Raw genomic sequence first — 19,566 nt, 5'->3', positions numbered from 1 at the left:
AGGCTTTTTCGATCATTTATAGGATTGTTTGCTTTGATTAGTCTGTGTATTACTAGATTACTTTTTGATGAGGCTACTGCAGTTTTTCTGCATATTTCTAGTGAGATTTGAAGACTTGACATGAAATCAAAATTTATCTTTCTCTTTTAGGATTCCTCACGTGGAAGTCTGGATGGTGACCAGCAAACAAGTGATGACAGTACTGCCCTTGATGTTATTGCTCTCTCTACCCGTCTCGCCGAAACAGCAATAGCTGATTTGGGGCTTGGGTCTGACAGTTTGTACGCTGAAGTTGATCCTACCAAAAAAAGACCGAAAACTACAGGTCTCGGGCTCTCTGGTCGTGTCAACTCCCTTATGTCTCAGCGCTTCCCGGAAAATAGGTTATCTGCAGGAAATAAAAGTGCGCGCGATAGTCGTGTTGATTCAGGCTCTGCAGATGTTGAAACACCTCTTAGTTTATCGCCGAAATCCCCAACGGATGGATCTGATTCTTTAGTTTCATCTGAAGATTTCCTTAAAAAGCCGGTTCCACCACCTAGAACAAAAGTGCCTAAAACACCCCAACTTGCCCGTAAGCCTCAGAGTGCTAATACGCTGTCGGGTGTTAGTGATGACATTATTGAAGATGATAACAGTCTTGGCTCTCCATTAGGAGAGCTAGGTCGTGTAATTGATAGTGTTATATCTAATATTGTGAATAAAGATCAAGACTATGATATCCCTCCGACACCAAGAGTCTGCCCCGCAGTTAAACGAACTATGACTAATGAAACTCATGATTATGCTGAAATTTATACCCCTTCCAAGGAGAAAAACCCTGACTTTGGTGAAGTGAAACCTCCCACCCCTCCTTTGCATAGATGTCCTTCATGGGAGTCGAGAATCTATCAGACAGCTAACGAAGGCTTTAGTCTTCCCAGTGGTTTAAACGTTTGTGAAATTCCAACCAGCCAAAGAACTAGTAGAGTATCAGTCTTAGGTGGATATAAAGATATCAACGTGCCAGTGTATGCAACCGTTAAAGGCGTAAGAAATCTTCTTCCTTTTCTTTAATATAAAGTTTTACCAGTTCTTTTGTTTTGAAACGATAAGCATGTAGCACTACAAGAAAGAAGAAAAATTAGATAAATTTTGGATTCTGAAAAATCCTAAATCATCCTTCAGTAAGTGTTACCAGAACTCCCTCCCTCCCCCCAAGTACTGAACCTGGGTTTGATAGTGTTTATATAACTGGTTAAATTGAAACTACAAGCATAGCTGGTGAAGCTTCTTTTAAAGTCTGATTATTCAAGAATTACATAGTGTATTAAGTTATTTAAAATTCGTTAACAAAGGTTTAAGTCTTGCGAGCTTAGGGTGGCAGGTAGAGTATCTTTCTTGGGGAAGAGCAGGGAGGGTGATTGAAAATGATAACCAATCGGTTTGAAATGGGGCCTTTCGGGTCTATCTAGAAAAATCTCCCACCTACCCTCCCCCTGTGTGTATCTATGTTTTTTTTAGTAGAGTGCCAGTTATTTTGGGCATCATATCTTCAATTTTTACCTGCATGGCCTGAATTTTATTGTCAATCTCCTCCACTCTCTCTCATGTCCCCATCTCATATGTACGTGCATGTAATCTAATAAATCACTAGCCTCGCTGTGCTTCTCATTTTCAGCTTATTCGTACCTGTATCGCCTTATTATAAACGCTGTATGTATTGATAGTTTTTTTTTTTTTTTTTTTTTTTTTTTTTTTTTTTTTTTTTTTTTTTTTTTTTAATAAATCTCCCTAATGAGCTAATGTAATAGGCACTACAAAGCTTTATTTTTTTGTTGCTTCTAATTTTCACCTATTTCTATTTTGAGAGGGGGCGAAGCGTCCCACCTTGATAACGGTGTATCATTTTCTCTATAAACTTTTGTTTATCATCCTTAATTAAATCCATTTACTTCTGAAGCAAAAGAAATCACTTTCTTTAAAATTTTGGAAAATATTTATCTAAGGTCTTCAAAATATTTCTAGGAACACTTCGACTTGAAAATATCTGCATACAGCTGGTGTAGACAAGGTTAGACTTTTTAAAAACACATTTTCTTTGTCTTTACTGAGCACTGGAAAAAAAAAACATATTAAAAATGATTATGTTGAATGTGAATAAGCATTTTTTTTTTATTTTATTTTTTTTTTTTTTTAGAGAGCTAGCCAAATACGTTCCATGCCTTTCACTGGGGACTCATCAGATTCGTCAGATGGAGAAGAACATCCTGAACTAAAAACAGGTAAAACAAAAATCATTTATTGATTCTGTACATATTGAAAGAATTAAATCATGAAAAAAAACGTAAAAAACACAAATAAGAAAAGAAGCTAACGAATATTTTGCCTCTGTCACATCATGGCGTTCTTAGCGTTGTAAAAGAGAGGCAATTTAAGCCAAAACAATTTGAGATGGAAAGGGGGAAAATGTAAAATAGCTAAAACCAAAAAAGAGTAAAAGGAAAAAAAAATCAAATCCATGAATATAATAATTGCTCCAAGTAAAACCAAGGAAGTAGAGTATAATGTAAACAATTTACTTTTAGTACTACTAACAGCTCATCGCAGCGTCAAGCCACCTGAACTCAACACAGCTGCGCAAGCTCCTCCTCCATCCAAATCTACTAAAAACCTCCCTTTTTACACCCTCCCAGGAAGTTCCCATTTTCCTTAAATATTTCTTTATTACATCCTCCCACCCCAACCGTGGATATCCTAATTTCTGTCTAGCCCTAGACGGTTGTACTTAGATAAAAAATGTTAAACAGTAAATATACATGAACTACTCCTATCAAGACACAGAAGCAAGTTGTTGGCAGCAGAAGCTCAAATAAAGTACCAAAGTGGCTTTTTTTAATGTTATTCGCCATTTATTGGCTGATAGTTAAGATTACAAAGAAAGAAAAGAAACTATAATCCAGGGATAGAGAAATGGATCAGCAAATACCGTGAGTCTGTGGGGGGAAGGGAAGGGGTAATGTAGTATTCGGAAGTGATGGAATAAGAACTATTTAGGCAAATGAGCACTATATTTTGGGCAGGATTGGGGAAAACCAGTCTACACCTTATTGCTGAGATATAATCTCAGACTCTATTGGAAAGAACTAGTTGATGGTTGCTGAGGTAGGTGGGAGGCTATAAAAGGAAAAACAAGTATATTCAAAAGGGTATCTAGAATATTGATCGGTTAAATTTTTGAAGTCCTGCCTTTCTCTTCGGTTCTAGCTAAAATTGGGTCTTTGGTACTTGGCCGGTTCTCTTTGAGATCTAAAGTCGGGGTAGAAGTCTTCTAAATTTGAGATCCAAAAGTGTCGAAATCCAGAGTAATGGGTTGCTAATTCCGGGATCCAGGAAATTCAATAAATTGGGTATTGGTTCTGATAATTGTTTTAATCGTGATTCCAGGAATGGGACAAAATATGTTCTTGATTTTTCTCGGTTAGAGTAACCATAGGTACTTCTTGGCATACAAAAATGTTTTCTCATTATGGTTTCACATTTCTGGCTCTTGGGGGGAAAAGGGGTGGAGAAATACCATAAACGAATATTTGTTCCATGTTTTCTTTGATCTATATTGTTGAGTCTTGTTTTCCTAGCGAAACGGTTTTTGCAAGTCATGGTCCTTATCGCTACCAATTGGATGTACTATAATGTCATCTACGTTATGTTACTGATTTTTCTGGGAACTAAAATTGGCAGTCAGCATACTCGATTTTAGATATCTTTAAATTTTTTAGGTACCAAAATTAGCAAGTTGCTGCCCCGACTTTAGAACTATAAAATCTCGACCCAAATAGCAAAGCAACGACTTTGGTATCTGGCTTAGGCTTACCTAACTTTCGTTTACCGTTTCTCTCCTTTTGGTTTGTGCTTGATAAAGTTGGTCTCTAATACAAAATTACTAAAACTTCTTCTTTAACAACAAGATTGAGTGGATGTCTTAAGACTCTTGACCTCTTTCTTCTCTTATGTGGTCTGTTGAGTGTCGCTCTTCTGAAAATCTTGAGCGTTCATGTGCCTTGAAAGTTTTTCTAAAAGGGATCCTATTCATCATCAAAGAAATTTTTTTATTGATCTCTCCAAAAGGACAAAAACATTTTTTTCTCCTGTTCTTAAAATTTTGAAAGAAAATTTTTAATTCTTTTTTTAAATTCTCATTGAATGCTTGAATTAAGACACGCGTGTTATATTAGGCTAGCTTAGTTAAATTAAGTATACTTACGTATTTTCAAGCACTGATTTCTAAGGTACATGTACCGGGATAGGGAATATCGGCCTTGTTATAATTCTTGAGTTTGAAATAAATAAAGCTTGAAACCTGGTAATGCCATTGCACTTATCTTACTGAAGATATTGCTTGACAGTCTATAGCTTAGGTATAAAACCACTAAAATTTTAATTGAAATAAGCTTCAATAACAAATAATAAAGCTCAGATCTCACAGAAGATCGTGAATTTGGTCAAGCAATAACGCTCTAGTAACGTCGCTGTGTGAATTCAGGATGGTGTGCCTGATTGAAAGTAAAGTACTCTATTTGGTCTTGTTTAAACTCGAAATATTTTCAAAATGAAAATATTTCGTTGAATGGATATCTAAATGGTTATACTGATATTGTTACCGATATAGATATTTGTCGATTTTGCTGAAATATATTACGGATATAGCGCATACTTATCAGTGCGCAAGAATTTCTTTCTAGACGAACTTCCTTTGATATATTAGTGACAGTAGTAGAATGAATGATGGGTGAAAATTTGAGAGGTTAGTGTGAATGTCAAATCCTGATAATATTCAAAATTTTGTTTACCTAGTTCAGCTACTTATCTTTAAAACATTAAAAAAAAGTGTGCCCGAAGGCGGTAGTTCGCCCTAAGCTTGTATTCATAAAATAAACTAGATTTACGTTGCATGGGCAACGTGAGGTGTTGCGGCAACCTTTGCTCGGCTTCGCCGAGAAAAGTGTTGCGAGAGCAACACTTTGGTTTTGTTTCCTCGCTGCGACTAAACGCTGAAGTTGTTAATCTGTAAGGATGCTAAAATACATACTAGGTACACCAACTCGCAAAAGTTGCAAACTCCTCATTGCTAAAGATGATTGTAGCCTTACAGCCGATTATTACTTACAAGTCCCCTACATGTCTTACCACTGGAACCAAATTGGTCTTACCATCAAATACAACGGAAACAAAAAATAGGTACACCAACTAGTAAGAGTTGCGAACCCCTCATTACCGAGGATGATTATGAGCTAACAGCCGACTGTTGCTTACAACTCCCCTATATGTCTCACAATTGGTATCGGCCTATTTTTGGTTTCAGTGTGTACCTTACTACTGAAGTTGTCAACCCCTTTAAACTTTCAAACTGGTATATCTCATGAAGGAATTTGTGTACAAAAAAATGGATGACATATACTTTGATCAGCTCATCAAAAGCTATCGACTGCCGTCAAAAAAAATCTATCTGTCTTAGTTCAAAAGTTGACTTTTTTGCCGTAGGCAAACTTTCTAACGTCATCACTTAGAAAGGAGCAAAGGATAAACTCTAATTTCTTTAGCAATGAGAGAACTTTTAAAGTTTAAGAGGCACATCTGATACCATTTCTCTACCGCAATCCCAAGTGCGAAAAACCGAATGATAAACTCAGCTGAAATCACGAACAGAAATGGGTAGAAACAATAGATGGCAGCACTTTCGGACCTGTGGGAAAATGCCGCTTTTTTGCCTCTCTAAATTTTTCTATTTATCACTCAAAGAAGATATATTGGCTGTGGGGCAGGGTAACTGTCGCATATATTTAACACTTATAGATTTTAGTCCATCTTCAATTTGAAGCTGGTGCCTGCCTGCTTGCCTGCTAGAACGGAGCTTTCCACTCGAAAGCAGAAACATGGTTTGATGAAACGAAAGCTTGGCTGCATAACTTCAGATAGTCCTCTCTGACATAGGCTATACAACTCCTCTTCACTTCACACACTATAGGCTCTGGCTCAAGGACAAGCAAAAACCATCCTTTTTGTCCCCAGGCAAGAGTTCTACGAAGCTTTCCAAAATGTAAAGTCATATTCATCAATCCGGCCTAAGGTCCACACTTTCCGTAAAAACCGCAGAGGTTAGACCATTACCACTTTCTAGGAATAAGCTGAAATCGGGGTGCTTGGAACAAAAAAAAAAAAAAAACACGACAAAACCAAAGTGTTGCTCTCGCAACACAAATACCGGAGAAGAAGCGAATTTTTCAACTCTAATCCAAATCAGAAGTAAACCAAATTTTCATCTGCCTAACGACAATGTATTCATTGGCAAGAATTATTTGCGGCTTCCAGTGCGTAATTTCTTCTTCCTTATCTGGGATACAGTCCCAGTCCCTGTGGGAGTCAATCCGCTCTGCCACCGCATGATTCGAAACGAAATTTGACTCCTGTCGGAACTAGCTTCAGTTTTAGGAAGTGTCCTGCTGGGACTCAATGACCGGGAGACAAGAGGACACCGAATCGTCTGCCATTAGAAACGCCAAATAGAGACTAAATAATTTAAACAACTATGTTAAAAATGCTGCTATTCCTACTACTACTAACAACTCACTACAGCACCAAGCCGCCTGGGGCCCTGTTTATGGCTTCCCAAGAAGTTCAAATTTCCCTTAAAGTCTTCCTTACGACATCCTCTCACCCTATTCTGGAAGATATACCTTTCGTTTGGCCCTAGATTAAACACCACCTAGAAACACCGCCGAAGCATGTGTTATATAATCTTGTTGATATAATTAGTTTGGAACGTTAAAATAGTGAAAGAGAAAGTGAAAATGAAAAAAGGGAGAATGTGAGACACCACTTAAAAGATGGTGATATAACTACTTCAGTGCCAATCTTTATCATGTTTTTGCATCTACTATACGAGAGGAAATTATGCCTGCAAAGAAAAGCTATTCCGCTTTATGAAAGTAATTTTCAAAGGATTTTAATCTGGATGTCACTCAGTCCATTTTTATGCAGTAGGAAAATATCGTTGTGCCGTATGAAATATTTTGGAGACTCGTTGCCGGAAACATTGAAAAAGACAAAGAAAAAGTAGGTGGAAGGAAACCGTGTAAAGAAAGAAAAATGCAAAAGCTAAAGCACGAGTAATTTTTTAACATTGGTTTACGAATAAAGTGTCTGAATAGTTGTGTAATGAACCTATTGTGCACTGATACTGCTGCAAATTTCTGTGTGAGATAAGTGCTTCTTCGTGTTATTTCATTTCATATCTCAGTTGTTTACTACCAAAATGAAAGAAAATTAAAGACTGACGAGAGATGAACAAAACAAAGTCATCATGTGTTACTTAGTAAAATAATAAAGATGGTAATAAAAGCTGTTGATACAATATTATTCGTATTTATTTCATTTTTTATGCTTTTGTCTTAAATTGGGCTGAAAGTACAAGAACCTCCTTTGCCTAAAATTCACATAGGGTACTTCCTGCCCCTTCTGCAAAGTAACAGAGCACTAACTATTTTATGACAAAAAAAAACAACTTTAAAACAATAACTATGCTATGCCTAAATGTCGGCTCTATGATGTCAAGTTGAAAAATGTGTCGCGTGCCCATATATACGAAGGTGGGAAGATAGTGGGGGCCATCTGGTTATGCTAAAATCTTAAAAAATTAAGACCTTTCGACCGTTCTAGCTAACATTGTTCCTATGAAAAGTAAGTATGGTACTGTCTGGGGCCTCGGAGGTACTTTTAGGCTGAAAGGGTGATTAGGTGCTATCTGACTGTTTTTTTTTTTATTCAAAAAGGGTACTAGATTTAAGAGGTTGTGATCGAGTAAGCTCTCTTTGTGTGACCGTTCATTCTACGTGAGGGAAAGACACGTTGTCCTTTTCTAAGTCTACGCTAGCGTGTAGACTATGAAATAAGTCTCTCCTACTTATCAATTACTGTGACTAGCAATTGCATTTCAAGGAACTCGTATTTGTTGAACACCTGTGTTTTAATTTGGGAAATTTAAGATGCAACAGAACAAATTTAATATCAAGAAAACTAGTTTATATTTTCGGTTTCAAAAATAAAAAATGACTTAGACACATTAACCTTTGTTTCTAAAAATAAACTTAATTTCAGAGACAAAGAAAATCCAATGGCTGGTTTTACATTGTTTCTTTTTCTTCGTGTTATCATTACTTTGGGTTACCAGAGAAAAATTACGCTAGAGAATTTCATTGAAGCATTATTTTTGAAACTTCTCTATTGCACCGATTCTTTATTGTGCCAAACTTTGAATAATCCACTCTGGCTTTAACCTTCACTGAGTACATTGTTGACCCAAGCCATCTCCGTAGTGATATATTAGAATATTTCTCATTTTTATAATTGTAAAGCTCATGGTTCATGCTCAATATATGGTTCATTTTCATTTCTTCCCTACTTTGAATTATGTTGGAAACTAGTCAGAACAAAAAAAAAATAATTACTAAATAGAGTAAAGTAAGGATGCTTATTAGCTTGCTTCTTTTTTCTTCTTTCTTTTTTTTTTTCCTATTACTAAGAATTTTATTTATAGATGAACCGATGGAAAGTGGTAATGATTACGCTCTTCCGCCTGACGCTGGCGAAGCTGCTGTAGGTAGCGAGAGCTGCGTTGCTTTGGTTGCGAAAGTAACGCCCACCCATTCGTCGAACAGTAATGACAGTGGAAGAGGAGATAGTTTGGAAAAGGAAGGATACTTAACGAAACTGGGAGGGAAACTTAAAAGTTGGAGGAAACGATGGTTTGTCCTAAGAAATGGAGTTTTGAATTATTGGAAGTCTCAGGTAAGGTCCTATCCTTCAGTAGTCAAAACCAATTTTTGATTTTTTTTTTTTCTTTTTTTTTTTATTGAATAGCAGCGCAATTTTTTTCCTTTGTTTCATGATTGAATGTTTGTTGTTCCATGCAAGAAACTTTATAAAACAATTTAGTTGTCTGCTGCTAGGGGTGGGGGGGAATTTTGTTGTGCTATTGGTTTCTTCAGTTAAAATGCCAAATAAAAGGCATGGTTCAATGAAAATACCAAGAAAAGGTGTTTACCAAAATCTAGGAATGGAGCAAAAAAGCGAGGGGAAGATAATTGCCACACTTCTGCCCTTCCAATTAACACACCTGCTCAAAACTCATAAAGACTATCCTGTAAAATCATGCCCACAAATGATTTTCAAGCTTGAGATCTCAGTCCTTCCCTATTTATGGGGCTTAGAGGATCGTACATGAAGCATGCCTCTTTCAAACACATTCTCCATTTAAAGAGTTGACTGAGCTATGAAGTCATGATGTTGGGGCCATTAATATGGACTAGTATTTTGAACCCTCTTATTTCTTCCTTTGATTTCTTCCTTTGATACTTTTTTTCTTCCTTTGATACGCCATTGCCTCCCAAAAACGCTTTTGGATGACTTTCTCTTTCGCTTTCATAAAAAAAGGGATATTCTTCATGCTGTGTCAATTTCTTCCCTTTGTCAATGTTTAAGTTGCAGTTCTATGTCTGATAGGCCGAGTGCTTCTGTATGGGGGGCCATAATTGCACACACTACACATACAGATAACAAGTCTTTTTCGTCAGACTATTTTTTTCCTAAAACTGGATCTCCTATCTTGATGAAAGTTTTCATGTTGAAAACTTGAAAACTTTCTAACGCGTCTCTTCTTTATTCAGTTAAGTTTCATTTTTTGAACTTGCGGGGGAAACGCTTGCGGAACTGCGGAATGAAAGTGCCTTTCTTTTGGGCTTTTTCCTTCGCCTGTCAAATTCAGACGTACAGTATATTAATAGAAAATTCTGCTATATTGACAAAGAGGCTTCTAATGAACCAATCTGTAAACATAACTCTTCTCGATTGGTCTAGAAAACTCGACAAGGCATGCCACAGTAAGCTCATTCTGACTAACACCAACCCCGTGCGAATTCTCCCCAGTATGCAGGTTATGGCATACACACTTGCATAATGAGTATCTAGAAGGTCACTTTTCCAAGATAGCATGCATACGTCTACCTACTTTTGATCTTGGGCTCGCAACCTTTTTTCAAGCCCTAATCTCTTCTAGCCTCATAACAAGATGTCACACCCCTTCAAGAAAAGAATAAACCCCAAATAACTGCTTTGTATATCCAGAAAATACATCTTTGAACGTCTCCCGTTATGAGGATTAATGAAAACCCGTTAATGTAAGAATACTTCTGACAGCCCAACTATTCCCTAGTCTAGGACGAAGTCGAAAGTGACACCACGGCAGTAAATGTTATAAAGTATCAGGATTTTGTGGCTATATATTCCATGCGTATGCACGTGTACTCAAGTGTTGTTTCCCCCACAACCTAATACCTTTACCCCATCTTTGAGGCGACTTTTCAGGTTCCTTTATAGTACTTTTAAGGTTCCATAAACCTTAACCCACCAGCTGTAAAAAAAAAAAAAAAATAATAATAATAATAAAATAAACCCCAAGTGCTGACGATGATAAACTTGTGGGGATTTTACACTAGGAAAAATATGAAGAGTAAATTCAGGGTCCTCTACACTAGAAAAAAAAATTATATCCTAACTTCGATATTCAAAATACGAAATACTTCAACTTGGTAACTACAATAATCAAAACAAGTACCGCAACTTTGACAGCATTGATGCTTAGTGGTACGTATCTCCTACTGATGTTCAGTATATCCCTAACATTCTAGCTGATACTGAGCAGCAGTTCGATGCTTACACTAGACCAGTAGCGTCATGCGCTATAAAACGGGGCTGGTGCTGTCGAAGGAACTTTTATCCTCTAGAGAGCTCCCTGTGAACGCAGAACTCTGCACATAGTTCTTTAGCCCAAATTGGAGTTTGGATTATTTTTGGCCACTCTATGCTGTACAACTAATAATAAAATTGCAATTGAAAAAGTGCAACGCATAAAAACAGGTGCCTCTTGTAGAAAACAAAGGAAAATCATTTCGCCAATATACTCACACTTGTTTAAGTATCTAAAATAGAGCAGACTTTCGAGGAATCTGGTTAATGGATCCTGTTCTTCAGTAACATTTTCTATATCAATGCTTCCAGCTTAGGCCTAGATTTTTCTCCTTTGGCTGCTTACCTTCTGCTTGATCTTGCCACCACTTCTACGCTTATTGTTATATAAATGACAATTTTTGGGGAAATATTTTGACTTGGTAAGAGAGAGAAGTTTTATCATTGACGGCTCAGCTAACATGATTGTTTCCTAGAATTTTTTTTCTCAGCGTGATTTCCGGTAAAAACAAACTCGAAACTGATACTATCAACTATGAAGAAAATGCAAAGATTTTTGTTATGGGGATTTTTAGGACAGTGGAATCAACTAAAATAAAATTAGATTAAATCTGAATATTTTTCAAGTTTGTTGTCAAGTCATTTTTTGCTGTTAACGTCTTGTGCACATGTCTAGCGTATGTTTACTAGACAGTCGACATCATAATTCAGTTTCTTTCATGGAAAGTAGTGTGGTTTTTTCTAATAACATTTGAAAACCTCAAAATGACAACTTAAGGTGAAGAACTACTCAGCTTGGGTATGAACATAGCAAACATAGATTGTTCGGAATGTGAAGTTCTGGGTTTTTCGTTTATTCGGCTCCAGCTGGTAAAGAGTACCTTTGAAAAAAGATGTGTCATTATGGTTTTTACTTTTTGTTATGCTATGCGCTACTGATTTTATCATCTTGACTTTTATGTTAGACTGTTATTTCGTCCTTAGTTTTGAAATGTAGCTTTTTCGTCAACTTATACCCCTTTTTTTTAGCATGATACAAACCGAAAACCTCAGGGACAAATTAAATTAGATGAGAATTGTCGTATCCTTCGAGCTGATGGAGCCTCGACATTTGAAATCGATTCTGGATCCAAAGTTCATTATTTCACTGCTGATTCATCAACTACCATGGAAGATTGGGTAAAAGTACTCCAGGTAGATAGCTATTTTTTTCCATTTTATGTTTTCTTCAAGTTGGCATTCGGAGTTCTCATGCTGGAGAACTTCAGCATATTGCATCCACGTAGCACAACAACTTTCTGTCAGAAGTTTTTTTTTGCCGCTCTCCATTTGTTTGATTTTTTTATATTCAAGTAATTTCTGCTTTTAATATGACGAAAGTATCAGAAAGGATGAAGACAAGTCACAATAGACTTATGGGTACTATTTAGTTTTGATTCCTCTTTATAGCTTACTACTATGTAACAATAAGGTTATTTCTTCATTCATATCAGCGAAGCTTTATCTAATGGATTTAAAAAAAACTGCTTTCAGTTTAATCAAAATTTCACCATGATATGCAACACAAAAATAAAGAAGGAACGAAAATAATAAATATAATAAAAAGAACACGGGTGATTTTCAGCCACTACTGGAATTCTTGCAAAGTTCTCCTAGTAAACGGCTATTTTTTTTCATTTTGTTTTTCCATAAAATGACATATTATTTAAAATGAAATTATCGAATGGTCTCATACAATGCCAAGAAGGCCAAAACAAAGATTGACTTATATGTCTCTGATGAAAGCTTAACAATGGAAAAGTTTAGTTTGAATCAGCAAAAATCGATTTTAATGTATGAATGAATAAATTAGGTCAACTTAAATAGCATAGTCTGAATATACTATTATCGAAACAGTTCAACCACTTTTATAGATGTCATGTTTACTTAAAGACTTGCAGACTTTGCTTAAATTAAAAAAAAATAGTGAATAAATTAGCTCGTACGTAAAGGTGCTTACTATCGTCGTACCTTTTCTGAGGTCGAAATAATTACACCAGGTTTATACTTTTCTTCATATTTTCTTATAGGTGCTACTATCAGATACTACTATTACATATGTAGTTTACCATCACATTAAGAGAAAAACTGTATTTTTATTTGTTTATTTCTCCTTCAGCTTTAAAGATTCTAGATTTTTTAACTTTAGCAATTTGAATTATTCATATTTTTCATTCATTGCAAATGAATGAGATATTGCACAAATTTTTTGCAAAATTAGGTATTGTAATTCTTTCATCTATTGCTACCCAAAATAAATGATGTGTTAGATAGCTTGATTATTACTAAACCTACTAACACCGTCATAGCTGTAAGCTTCCAAGGCCAACAGCTCTTCGTATATCTAACTATTTGGGACTGCACTTCTTACTTCTCTTTAATGAAGCTCTCACTTTAAATATGTTCTTTTGACCTCTTTGCACCTCATTTTGGGACGTTCTTTGGTTCGTTCTAGCCTCAAATAGATTACCAAAAAGTTTTTTCTTGGAAAATTATCATCCTCCATCCGTGGAACGACTCTTAACAATCCTATCCTTTCTGTCAACTCTGCTTGCCTAGACGGAGGAACTAAACTGTATTTTGAAGAGCACTTTGTTTGATAAGGGGCTGTTCAAATAAGTACCTCCCAACAATATCTTTGAGTACTTCTGTCAAACGTCTTGTATACCATGATCAACTTTTCCATCTCCCACATCTCAGAACCACATTTAACAACTGACATCCCATGCTTTGTTCCAAGTACAATCTAGGACTGCTTTTGTAGTAAAACATAATGTTCCCGTCCAACCCATTACAGGTACTAGATGCTGGAACTATTGTCTAAAGGAAGGAGCGTAAGGTTTGGCATTCTTCCTTTTTATTAAAATTAATCAGGAATCCCATAAATATATGTAGATTACTGGAGAAATGCCTGAATATGAGTGTTTTAGCATGACTCTAATAGGACTTAGAGAAATCTGCGGCATACGATTTGTCGTAGTGCTCGATTGAATATAAAAAAGTAGAGAAAAGGTTAAAACGCTAGTGTCAAAAGCAATCATGTTCGCAAATTTAGTTTCGGGGTTGTCGATAGAGGGCGGGAGCGGGCACTAATTCGAAGCAATGCAGAAGATACTTGAATGATTTGCACATAATAGGAAAGTAAAGGGTTAATTTCTAAGCATATTGAGATAACCTGCCGGAAAACTCCCTACGCAAGGACCTAGACAGAAGGAGCATACCAGGCTTTTGTGATGTAATTGAAGTCAGAACGCTATCATTATTCCTTTCTGGGGGAAATCTCTCTATTTCTCTCTAGAGATCCTATTTAGCGTGTAAAGTGATGGAATTTTGGACTTCTTTTGCGATATAGATATAGAAGTTGAAAAAAAAATTAATAAAAACATAAGATCAGCATATCCCCTTACACATGCTGCGTTATATCTCACCTAGCCAAGGTTTTTTTGACTCCTAACTTATTCTGCCTTTTTCTTTTTCCAGTATTCCAGTACAAAACCGTTATTCTTTAACACTAATGTCAAAAAACTAAAGTGATAACGTGTTTGACAACGCGTTGCTGTCTTAATCTGCTCTTGGTTCTTATTTAATTAGTACATCGTTTTTTTGCTTTTTGGTTTTCATGGGGGAGGGGTGGAGAGGTACACATGTCTATTATGCGCTTGCTGATAGACATGTATGCTATTTTGCCTACCTTTTTAATTTGTTATAAAGCATGCGTATGAATATAAACCTGATGTATTTAGCTTAAAAGATAAAAAAAATATCGTCTGTTTTTTAGAATGTGGTGCGTCGGCATACAACGAAATTACTTCTGAGTGCTGAAGGTGCAAAGCCCACTCTTCAAGGCTGGATAATCAAGGTGAAGCAAGGTCATTCGAAGCGTTGCTGGTGTCTTCTTATAGGAAAGACTTTCATCTATTTCAAGTCGCCTAATGACCAGGTATGTAAATTCGTATTCTGATATTTGCTTGTAAACATGTTTTTATCTGAGACGAAGAGAGGAAGATCAAGTCTAAGTGAAGAAGGGAGAGTTTGATCAGGCTAGATTTAAGACGAAGGACAGAGGGGTCAGAATGCCTTTCTTTAACAAGTTATATCTATTCAAAATTCCGTTTCCATATTCACAACTTCAAGAGTAATTATATGCTCAGCGTCACTAGTCTGTTTTTTCTTTTTTCGTTTTTTTTTTTTTTTTTTTTTTTTTTTTTTTTTTTTTTTTTTTTTTTTTTTTTTTATCAAATGAGCAAAGGTTGACAGTCCAGTTAAAATTTTCTTAAATGTAAACCATAAATCATCTATGAAATTGCTTGAAGTTTGGGTAACATATTGCAGTCTTCGCAACTTTATTTAAGAATTTCTTAGTTATGTTTGGGGGAAATTTTGTGCGTACATATATCAATTGCGTTTAGTATAATTGATTATGAACTGATTTCTTATTCAATAGATAGACAATGGATACTAAAAGTCCTTCTTTTGTATGGAATTCCAAATAAGATTGTCGAAGCAACTAGCTTATTTTGTGACAACAATAAATCAGCAGTAAAAGTAGGTTAGTGGCTAGTTCTAAGTAGAATCCTATGTGAAATAAGGTTGTTTCTTTTTCACTTTCATTTGGATGTACCTGAGAGATTGTTTTGTTTTAAACTGTAGTTAACGGTGTAAGATTGCAGTAGGAAGTTAAAGGGATGTCTGACTTCGACGATGCAGATGATCCATATCTATTTGGTTGCTACGAGGACACGCGTCTATGATACTCTTATTTTCCCATAAATGTAAAGAAGTCCATTTTAGGTAGTGAATGCTACCTAACTTGCTTCGAAAATAGATGATAAAATGTCGAAGAAAAAGATTTTTTTTTTTACACAAGTAATGTTACAGCTGGGAACGGAGGATGAATATCAGATTTAGAAAGTATATAAGGAAAAGCACAAGGTGTTTTCACTTAGCTTTGGAATTTCTTCGGGAGTAAAAAGATCAGGAGGCATTTATGAGTACTGGGCAGTGACGGTATCTGAAAATGGGCAATTAAGGTATATGAGGCATCAGTGATGAATATAGCTGAATATGGTATAAAGAACGAAGAACAAAGCTTCGCGATGAGATGCCCAACGCAGATACTCATAGATGAAGGGAGCAAATCCTTAGTACATATATCATGCAAGGGCAACTGAGGTGGTTTTGGTCTATTCTTTGGATCGAACATGAAAGTAAGGATTGGTAATAGTCATACTAAGTAGCCATAAAACAGTTAAAAAAAACTTGGGATGCTCTGGAATGGTATATGCCCTTTTCTGGACATTTTTTTACTCTGTCGGTCCAATGCATCGCAAGGATTTTACGTAGGCAATTGTTCTCGAGACCGAGTAGTCTTTTCTCACTATTCTTTGAAAGGACTCGCATCCATACAAAATTACAGGGAGTACATTACTCTTAAACAGTCCCAGTCTCAATTTCTGAGATTAGTTTCTATATCTCCAATTATTTTTCAGCTGAGAAAAGGCTTTACCTGCATACGCTATTCGTAGCATGACTTCTCTATCAGAATTTCCACATCGGCTGGTTTAGAACATTCGAGGGGCACATAGTGTAGCGACGGTTGTCCTCCAAATTGGTCAATCTTGTGCCTCTTTCTCCAGGGATCGACCAAGTGCTCTGTTTTGTCTTCCACTCCTTCGAATGTTGGTTGTGGTCCAATACTATACGTCGTTTAGAAGGCGTTCTTTGGTAATGCGGGTCATATGCCCCCAGTCGTTCCATCTCCTCGTTTTGATCTCGTTGGTCACCAGTGGTTGTTCTGTATCTGCCCTTATCTTGGCATTTGTTACTTTGTCGGTCCAATATATCCCAGGGATTTTATGTAGGCAATTGTCCTCGAAGCCGAGTAGTCTTTTCTCAGCATTTTCTAAAGGCTCCAAGACTCGCATCCATACAAAAGCAAAGTGAGTATATTGCTCCTATACAATCGCAATTTCAACTTCTGAGATTAGTTTCTACATCTCCAAATATTCTTCGGCTGAGAAAATTCTTTACCTGCATACGCTATGCGTAGCATGACTTCTCTATCACAATTCCCATCTTGCGTCACTGTACTACTGAGGTACTTTAATTCTCTGACCTCTTCTATATCAGTGCCTTCGTATCGAATGCCAGCTGCAAAGGTCGTCCCAACTCTATTTGACATACTTTTCATTTATCAAAATTAATCATCAGGCCATAAGGGGTAACTTCCGCTGCTAGTTCTTTCAGAATATGTTGAATGTCCTCTTGGCAGTGAGCCCAGAGAGCGATGTCGTCAGCGAAATCACAGTCGTGTATTTGACGCTCGGGGCGTAGTTGTATGCCTCCTCTGAAGTGTTAAGCTCAAAGCACAAAGTCTATAAGTATTGTGAATAATATTGGAGATATTAAACATCCCTTATGTACACCAGACTCGACAGGGAACCACTCTGACAGCTCATTCTCCGTCTGGATTGCGCAAACCAGGAATGCGCAAATACAGGGTTTTGATGATATTCACAATTTTCGGAGGTATTTCATACGCTAGGAGAATTTTCCACATTGCCTCTCGGTGCACGGAGTCTAATTCTTTTAAGAAGTCTATAAACACCGAAATAAACTGTACTTGCCATTCGTTCGATTCCTCCAGCAGAACACGTAAGCTAAATATCAGATCGCAACAAGAACGATTTGGATGAAAGCCATATTGCTCATCCCTTAAAATCAAGTCCACCTGAGTCTGAATTCTACTAAGTATAGTATGACATAGAATTTTACTTCCGACTGTCTGGAATGTGATACCTCTCCAGTTATCACTTGATGTCTTTCGACCTTTCTTGAAAAGTTTCACAATAATGTCTTTATTGCAGTCGGGAGGGACGGCCTCGTCGTCCCACACCTTACCAAGCGGCTGAAATAGGCGGCCAGCGAGAGCTTTTCTCCCATATTTTTACAGCTCTGGGGGGACTCCATCATATCCAGCTGCTTTTTCATTTTGAGGGACTTCAGGGCTGTTACAGCTTCCTGAAAGAGGATGGGGCCCGAATAGATTCGAGTACAAACAGTGGTTCATGGGGTATAGGCTGGTTCAGAACATCCGAGAAAAATTCACTCCAACGGTTCTGGATAGCTACCTGATGGGTAAGCAGCTGCCCACTTTTATCCTCTATGAAAGGGCAAGAGTCTGTTGGCGTGTCGAAAAGCTTCTTAGTAAGCATATAAACGGTTTTACTATCACTCTGACTTGCTGCTCTTTCTGCCTTGACTGCTATGTTCTCAGCATGTGTTCTCTTTTCATTCCTGGCTGACATTTTCACTTGATTATGGGCATATGTACACTGTTTTCTCAACTATCACAGTATTATCTACCGCTAGGCTGACTAGATGAATTACTGGTTGAATATTTATCGACAAGAGCGTTTAGACTTGTTCTTTCATTTAACAACTGCCAAGTTTCTTCACTGATCCACTCTTCCTCTCTTGTTTCTTATATCCAGTAACTTCCACTGCTGCATCTTTTAGGCACTCCGATAGTGATTTCCAAAGACAATTGAACTTGCTTCGTCAGAGTCGTCGAGGCTCAAAGCTGTGAACCTATTTTCTAGCACAAGATTATATTTTTAACGAATAATCTTATCGCGGAACTTCTGGATATCAAATTTCTTAGCTGCAACTGACACTTTCTTCACCACTTTCAACTTTATTTTCCACTTGGCTATAACTAGTTGATGGTCAGAGAAGTAATTGGCTCCGCGGTAAGCTCTGACATCTTCAAGGGACTTTCTTCTGCGCTTGTTGACGAGCATATGGTCGATCTGGTTTCGAGTGGTACCACCGGGTGAATTCCATGGATATTTGTTGATAGCCTTATGGAGGTACCATGCACCTCCTACAATCATGTCATTAGTGACACAATAATCAATCAGTCGCACGCCATTTTCAGTGTTCACCAAGTCCATGTGAACGGATCATGTTGGTGCATAGTCCTGGTTGCAGCCCACTTTCGCATTAAAATCACCACACACAGCCAATATATCGTGACTATTAACTTTATTGGTGACATCATTAAGCGACTGATAGAGAGTGTCTTTATCAGAGTCGCTTGATTTATTTGTTGGAGCATACACTACTATAACCGTCATTTTCGCCTGGGTAGTCACAAAACGTGCTTTCAGGATACGATCGTTGATTGGTTCCCTATCTAGAAGGCATTTCTTTGCTGCAGCACTTAAATCCAGTGCCACTCCAGCCACTTTAATACGCTCTTTCCCAGAATAAAGCACATGGTGTTTCTCGCACTCAAGCGTCCCAAACGTGGAATTCGTGTCTCAGATAGTGCAGGCACATCTATCCGATACTTATCAAGAATTCTCATCACATTATTTATTTAAAGCATTCAGGACTGAGTATCTCAAGATCAGTCAAAATTCCGAGACCATTCGTCGCCGATTCTGAAATAATTTGTTTTTACGGTGACAGGCTATTAGCCTGTCGACCAACCCTAACCACATAGTAGACTTGGGACTGTCAGTTGTGGCCCAAGAGAGCCAACAGGGCAACCCTGGTAGCCTCGCGGGCACACACCAGGGGCGGATCCATGTTGTTTTTTGTTTTTTTTTTAGCGGAGGTGCATAATAGGTAGTTACGATAAATTTGCAAACAAAGAAATTCCAGCGATTTAAAGAGAACCTCAACAATTATACGTCATATGTAGATAGTGGGAAATGGTTGTAAATTTAATCTAAAATCTGA

At 37.1% G+C, this 19,566-nt stretch overlaps 1 protein-coding gene across 3 annotated transcripts in view; it reads left to right on the top strand.

The window, feature by feature from the left end:
• The window catches only part of LOC136029381 (uncharacterized protein CG43867-like), a gene marked incomplete in the record, with an annotated part of 290,632 nt that overhangs the window by 214,688 nt on the left and 56,378 nt on the right, over positions 1-19,566 (top strand). For all 3 annotated transcript variants that reach the window (XM_065707702.1, XM_065707703.1, XM_065707704.1), the window contains 5 exon segments: positions 151-1,029; positions 2,180-2,264; positions 8,573-8,823; positions 11,809-11,973; positions 14,597-14,758. In XM_065707702.1, coding sequence (XP_065563774.1) covers positions 151-1,029; positions 2,180-2,264; positions 8,573-8,823; positions 11,809-11,973; positions 14,597-14,758 — 1,542 coding nt within the window.

This window comes from Artemia franciscana, chromosome 7 (assembly GCF_032884065.1).
Source record: "Artemia franciscana chromosome 7, ASM3288406v1, whole genome shotgun sequence".
NCBI lineage: Eukaryota > Metazoa > Arthropoda > Branchiopoda > Anostraca > Artemiidae > Artemia > Artemia franciscana.
Note: the sequence above shows the minus strand (reverse complement) of the source record. Positions and strands in the feature narration are given on the sequence as shown.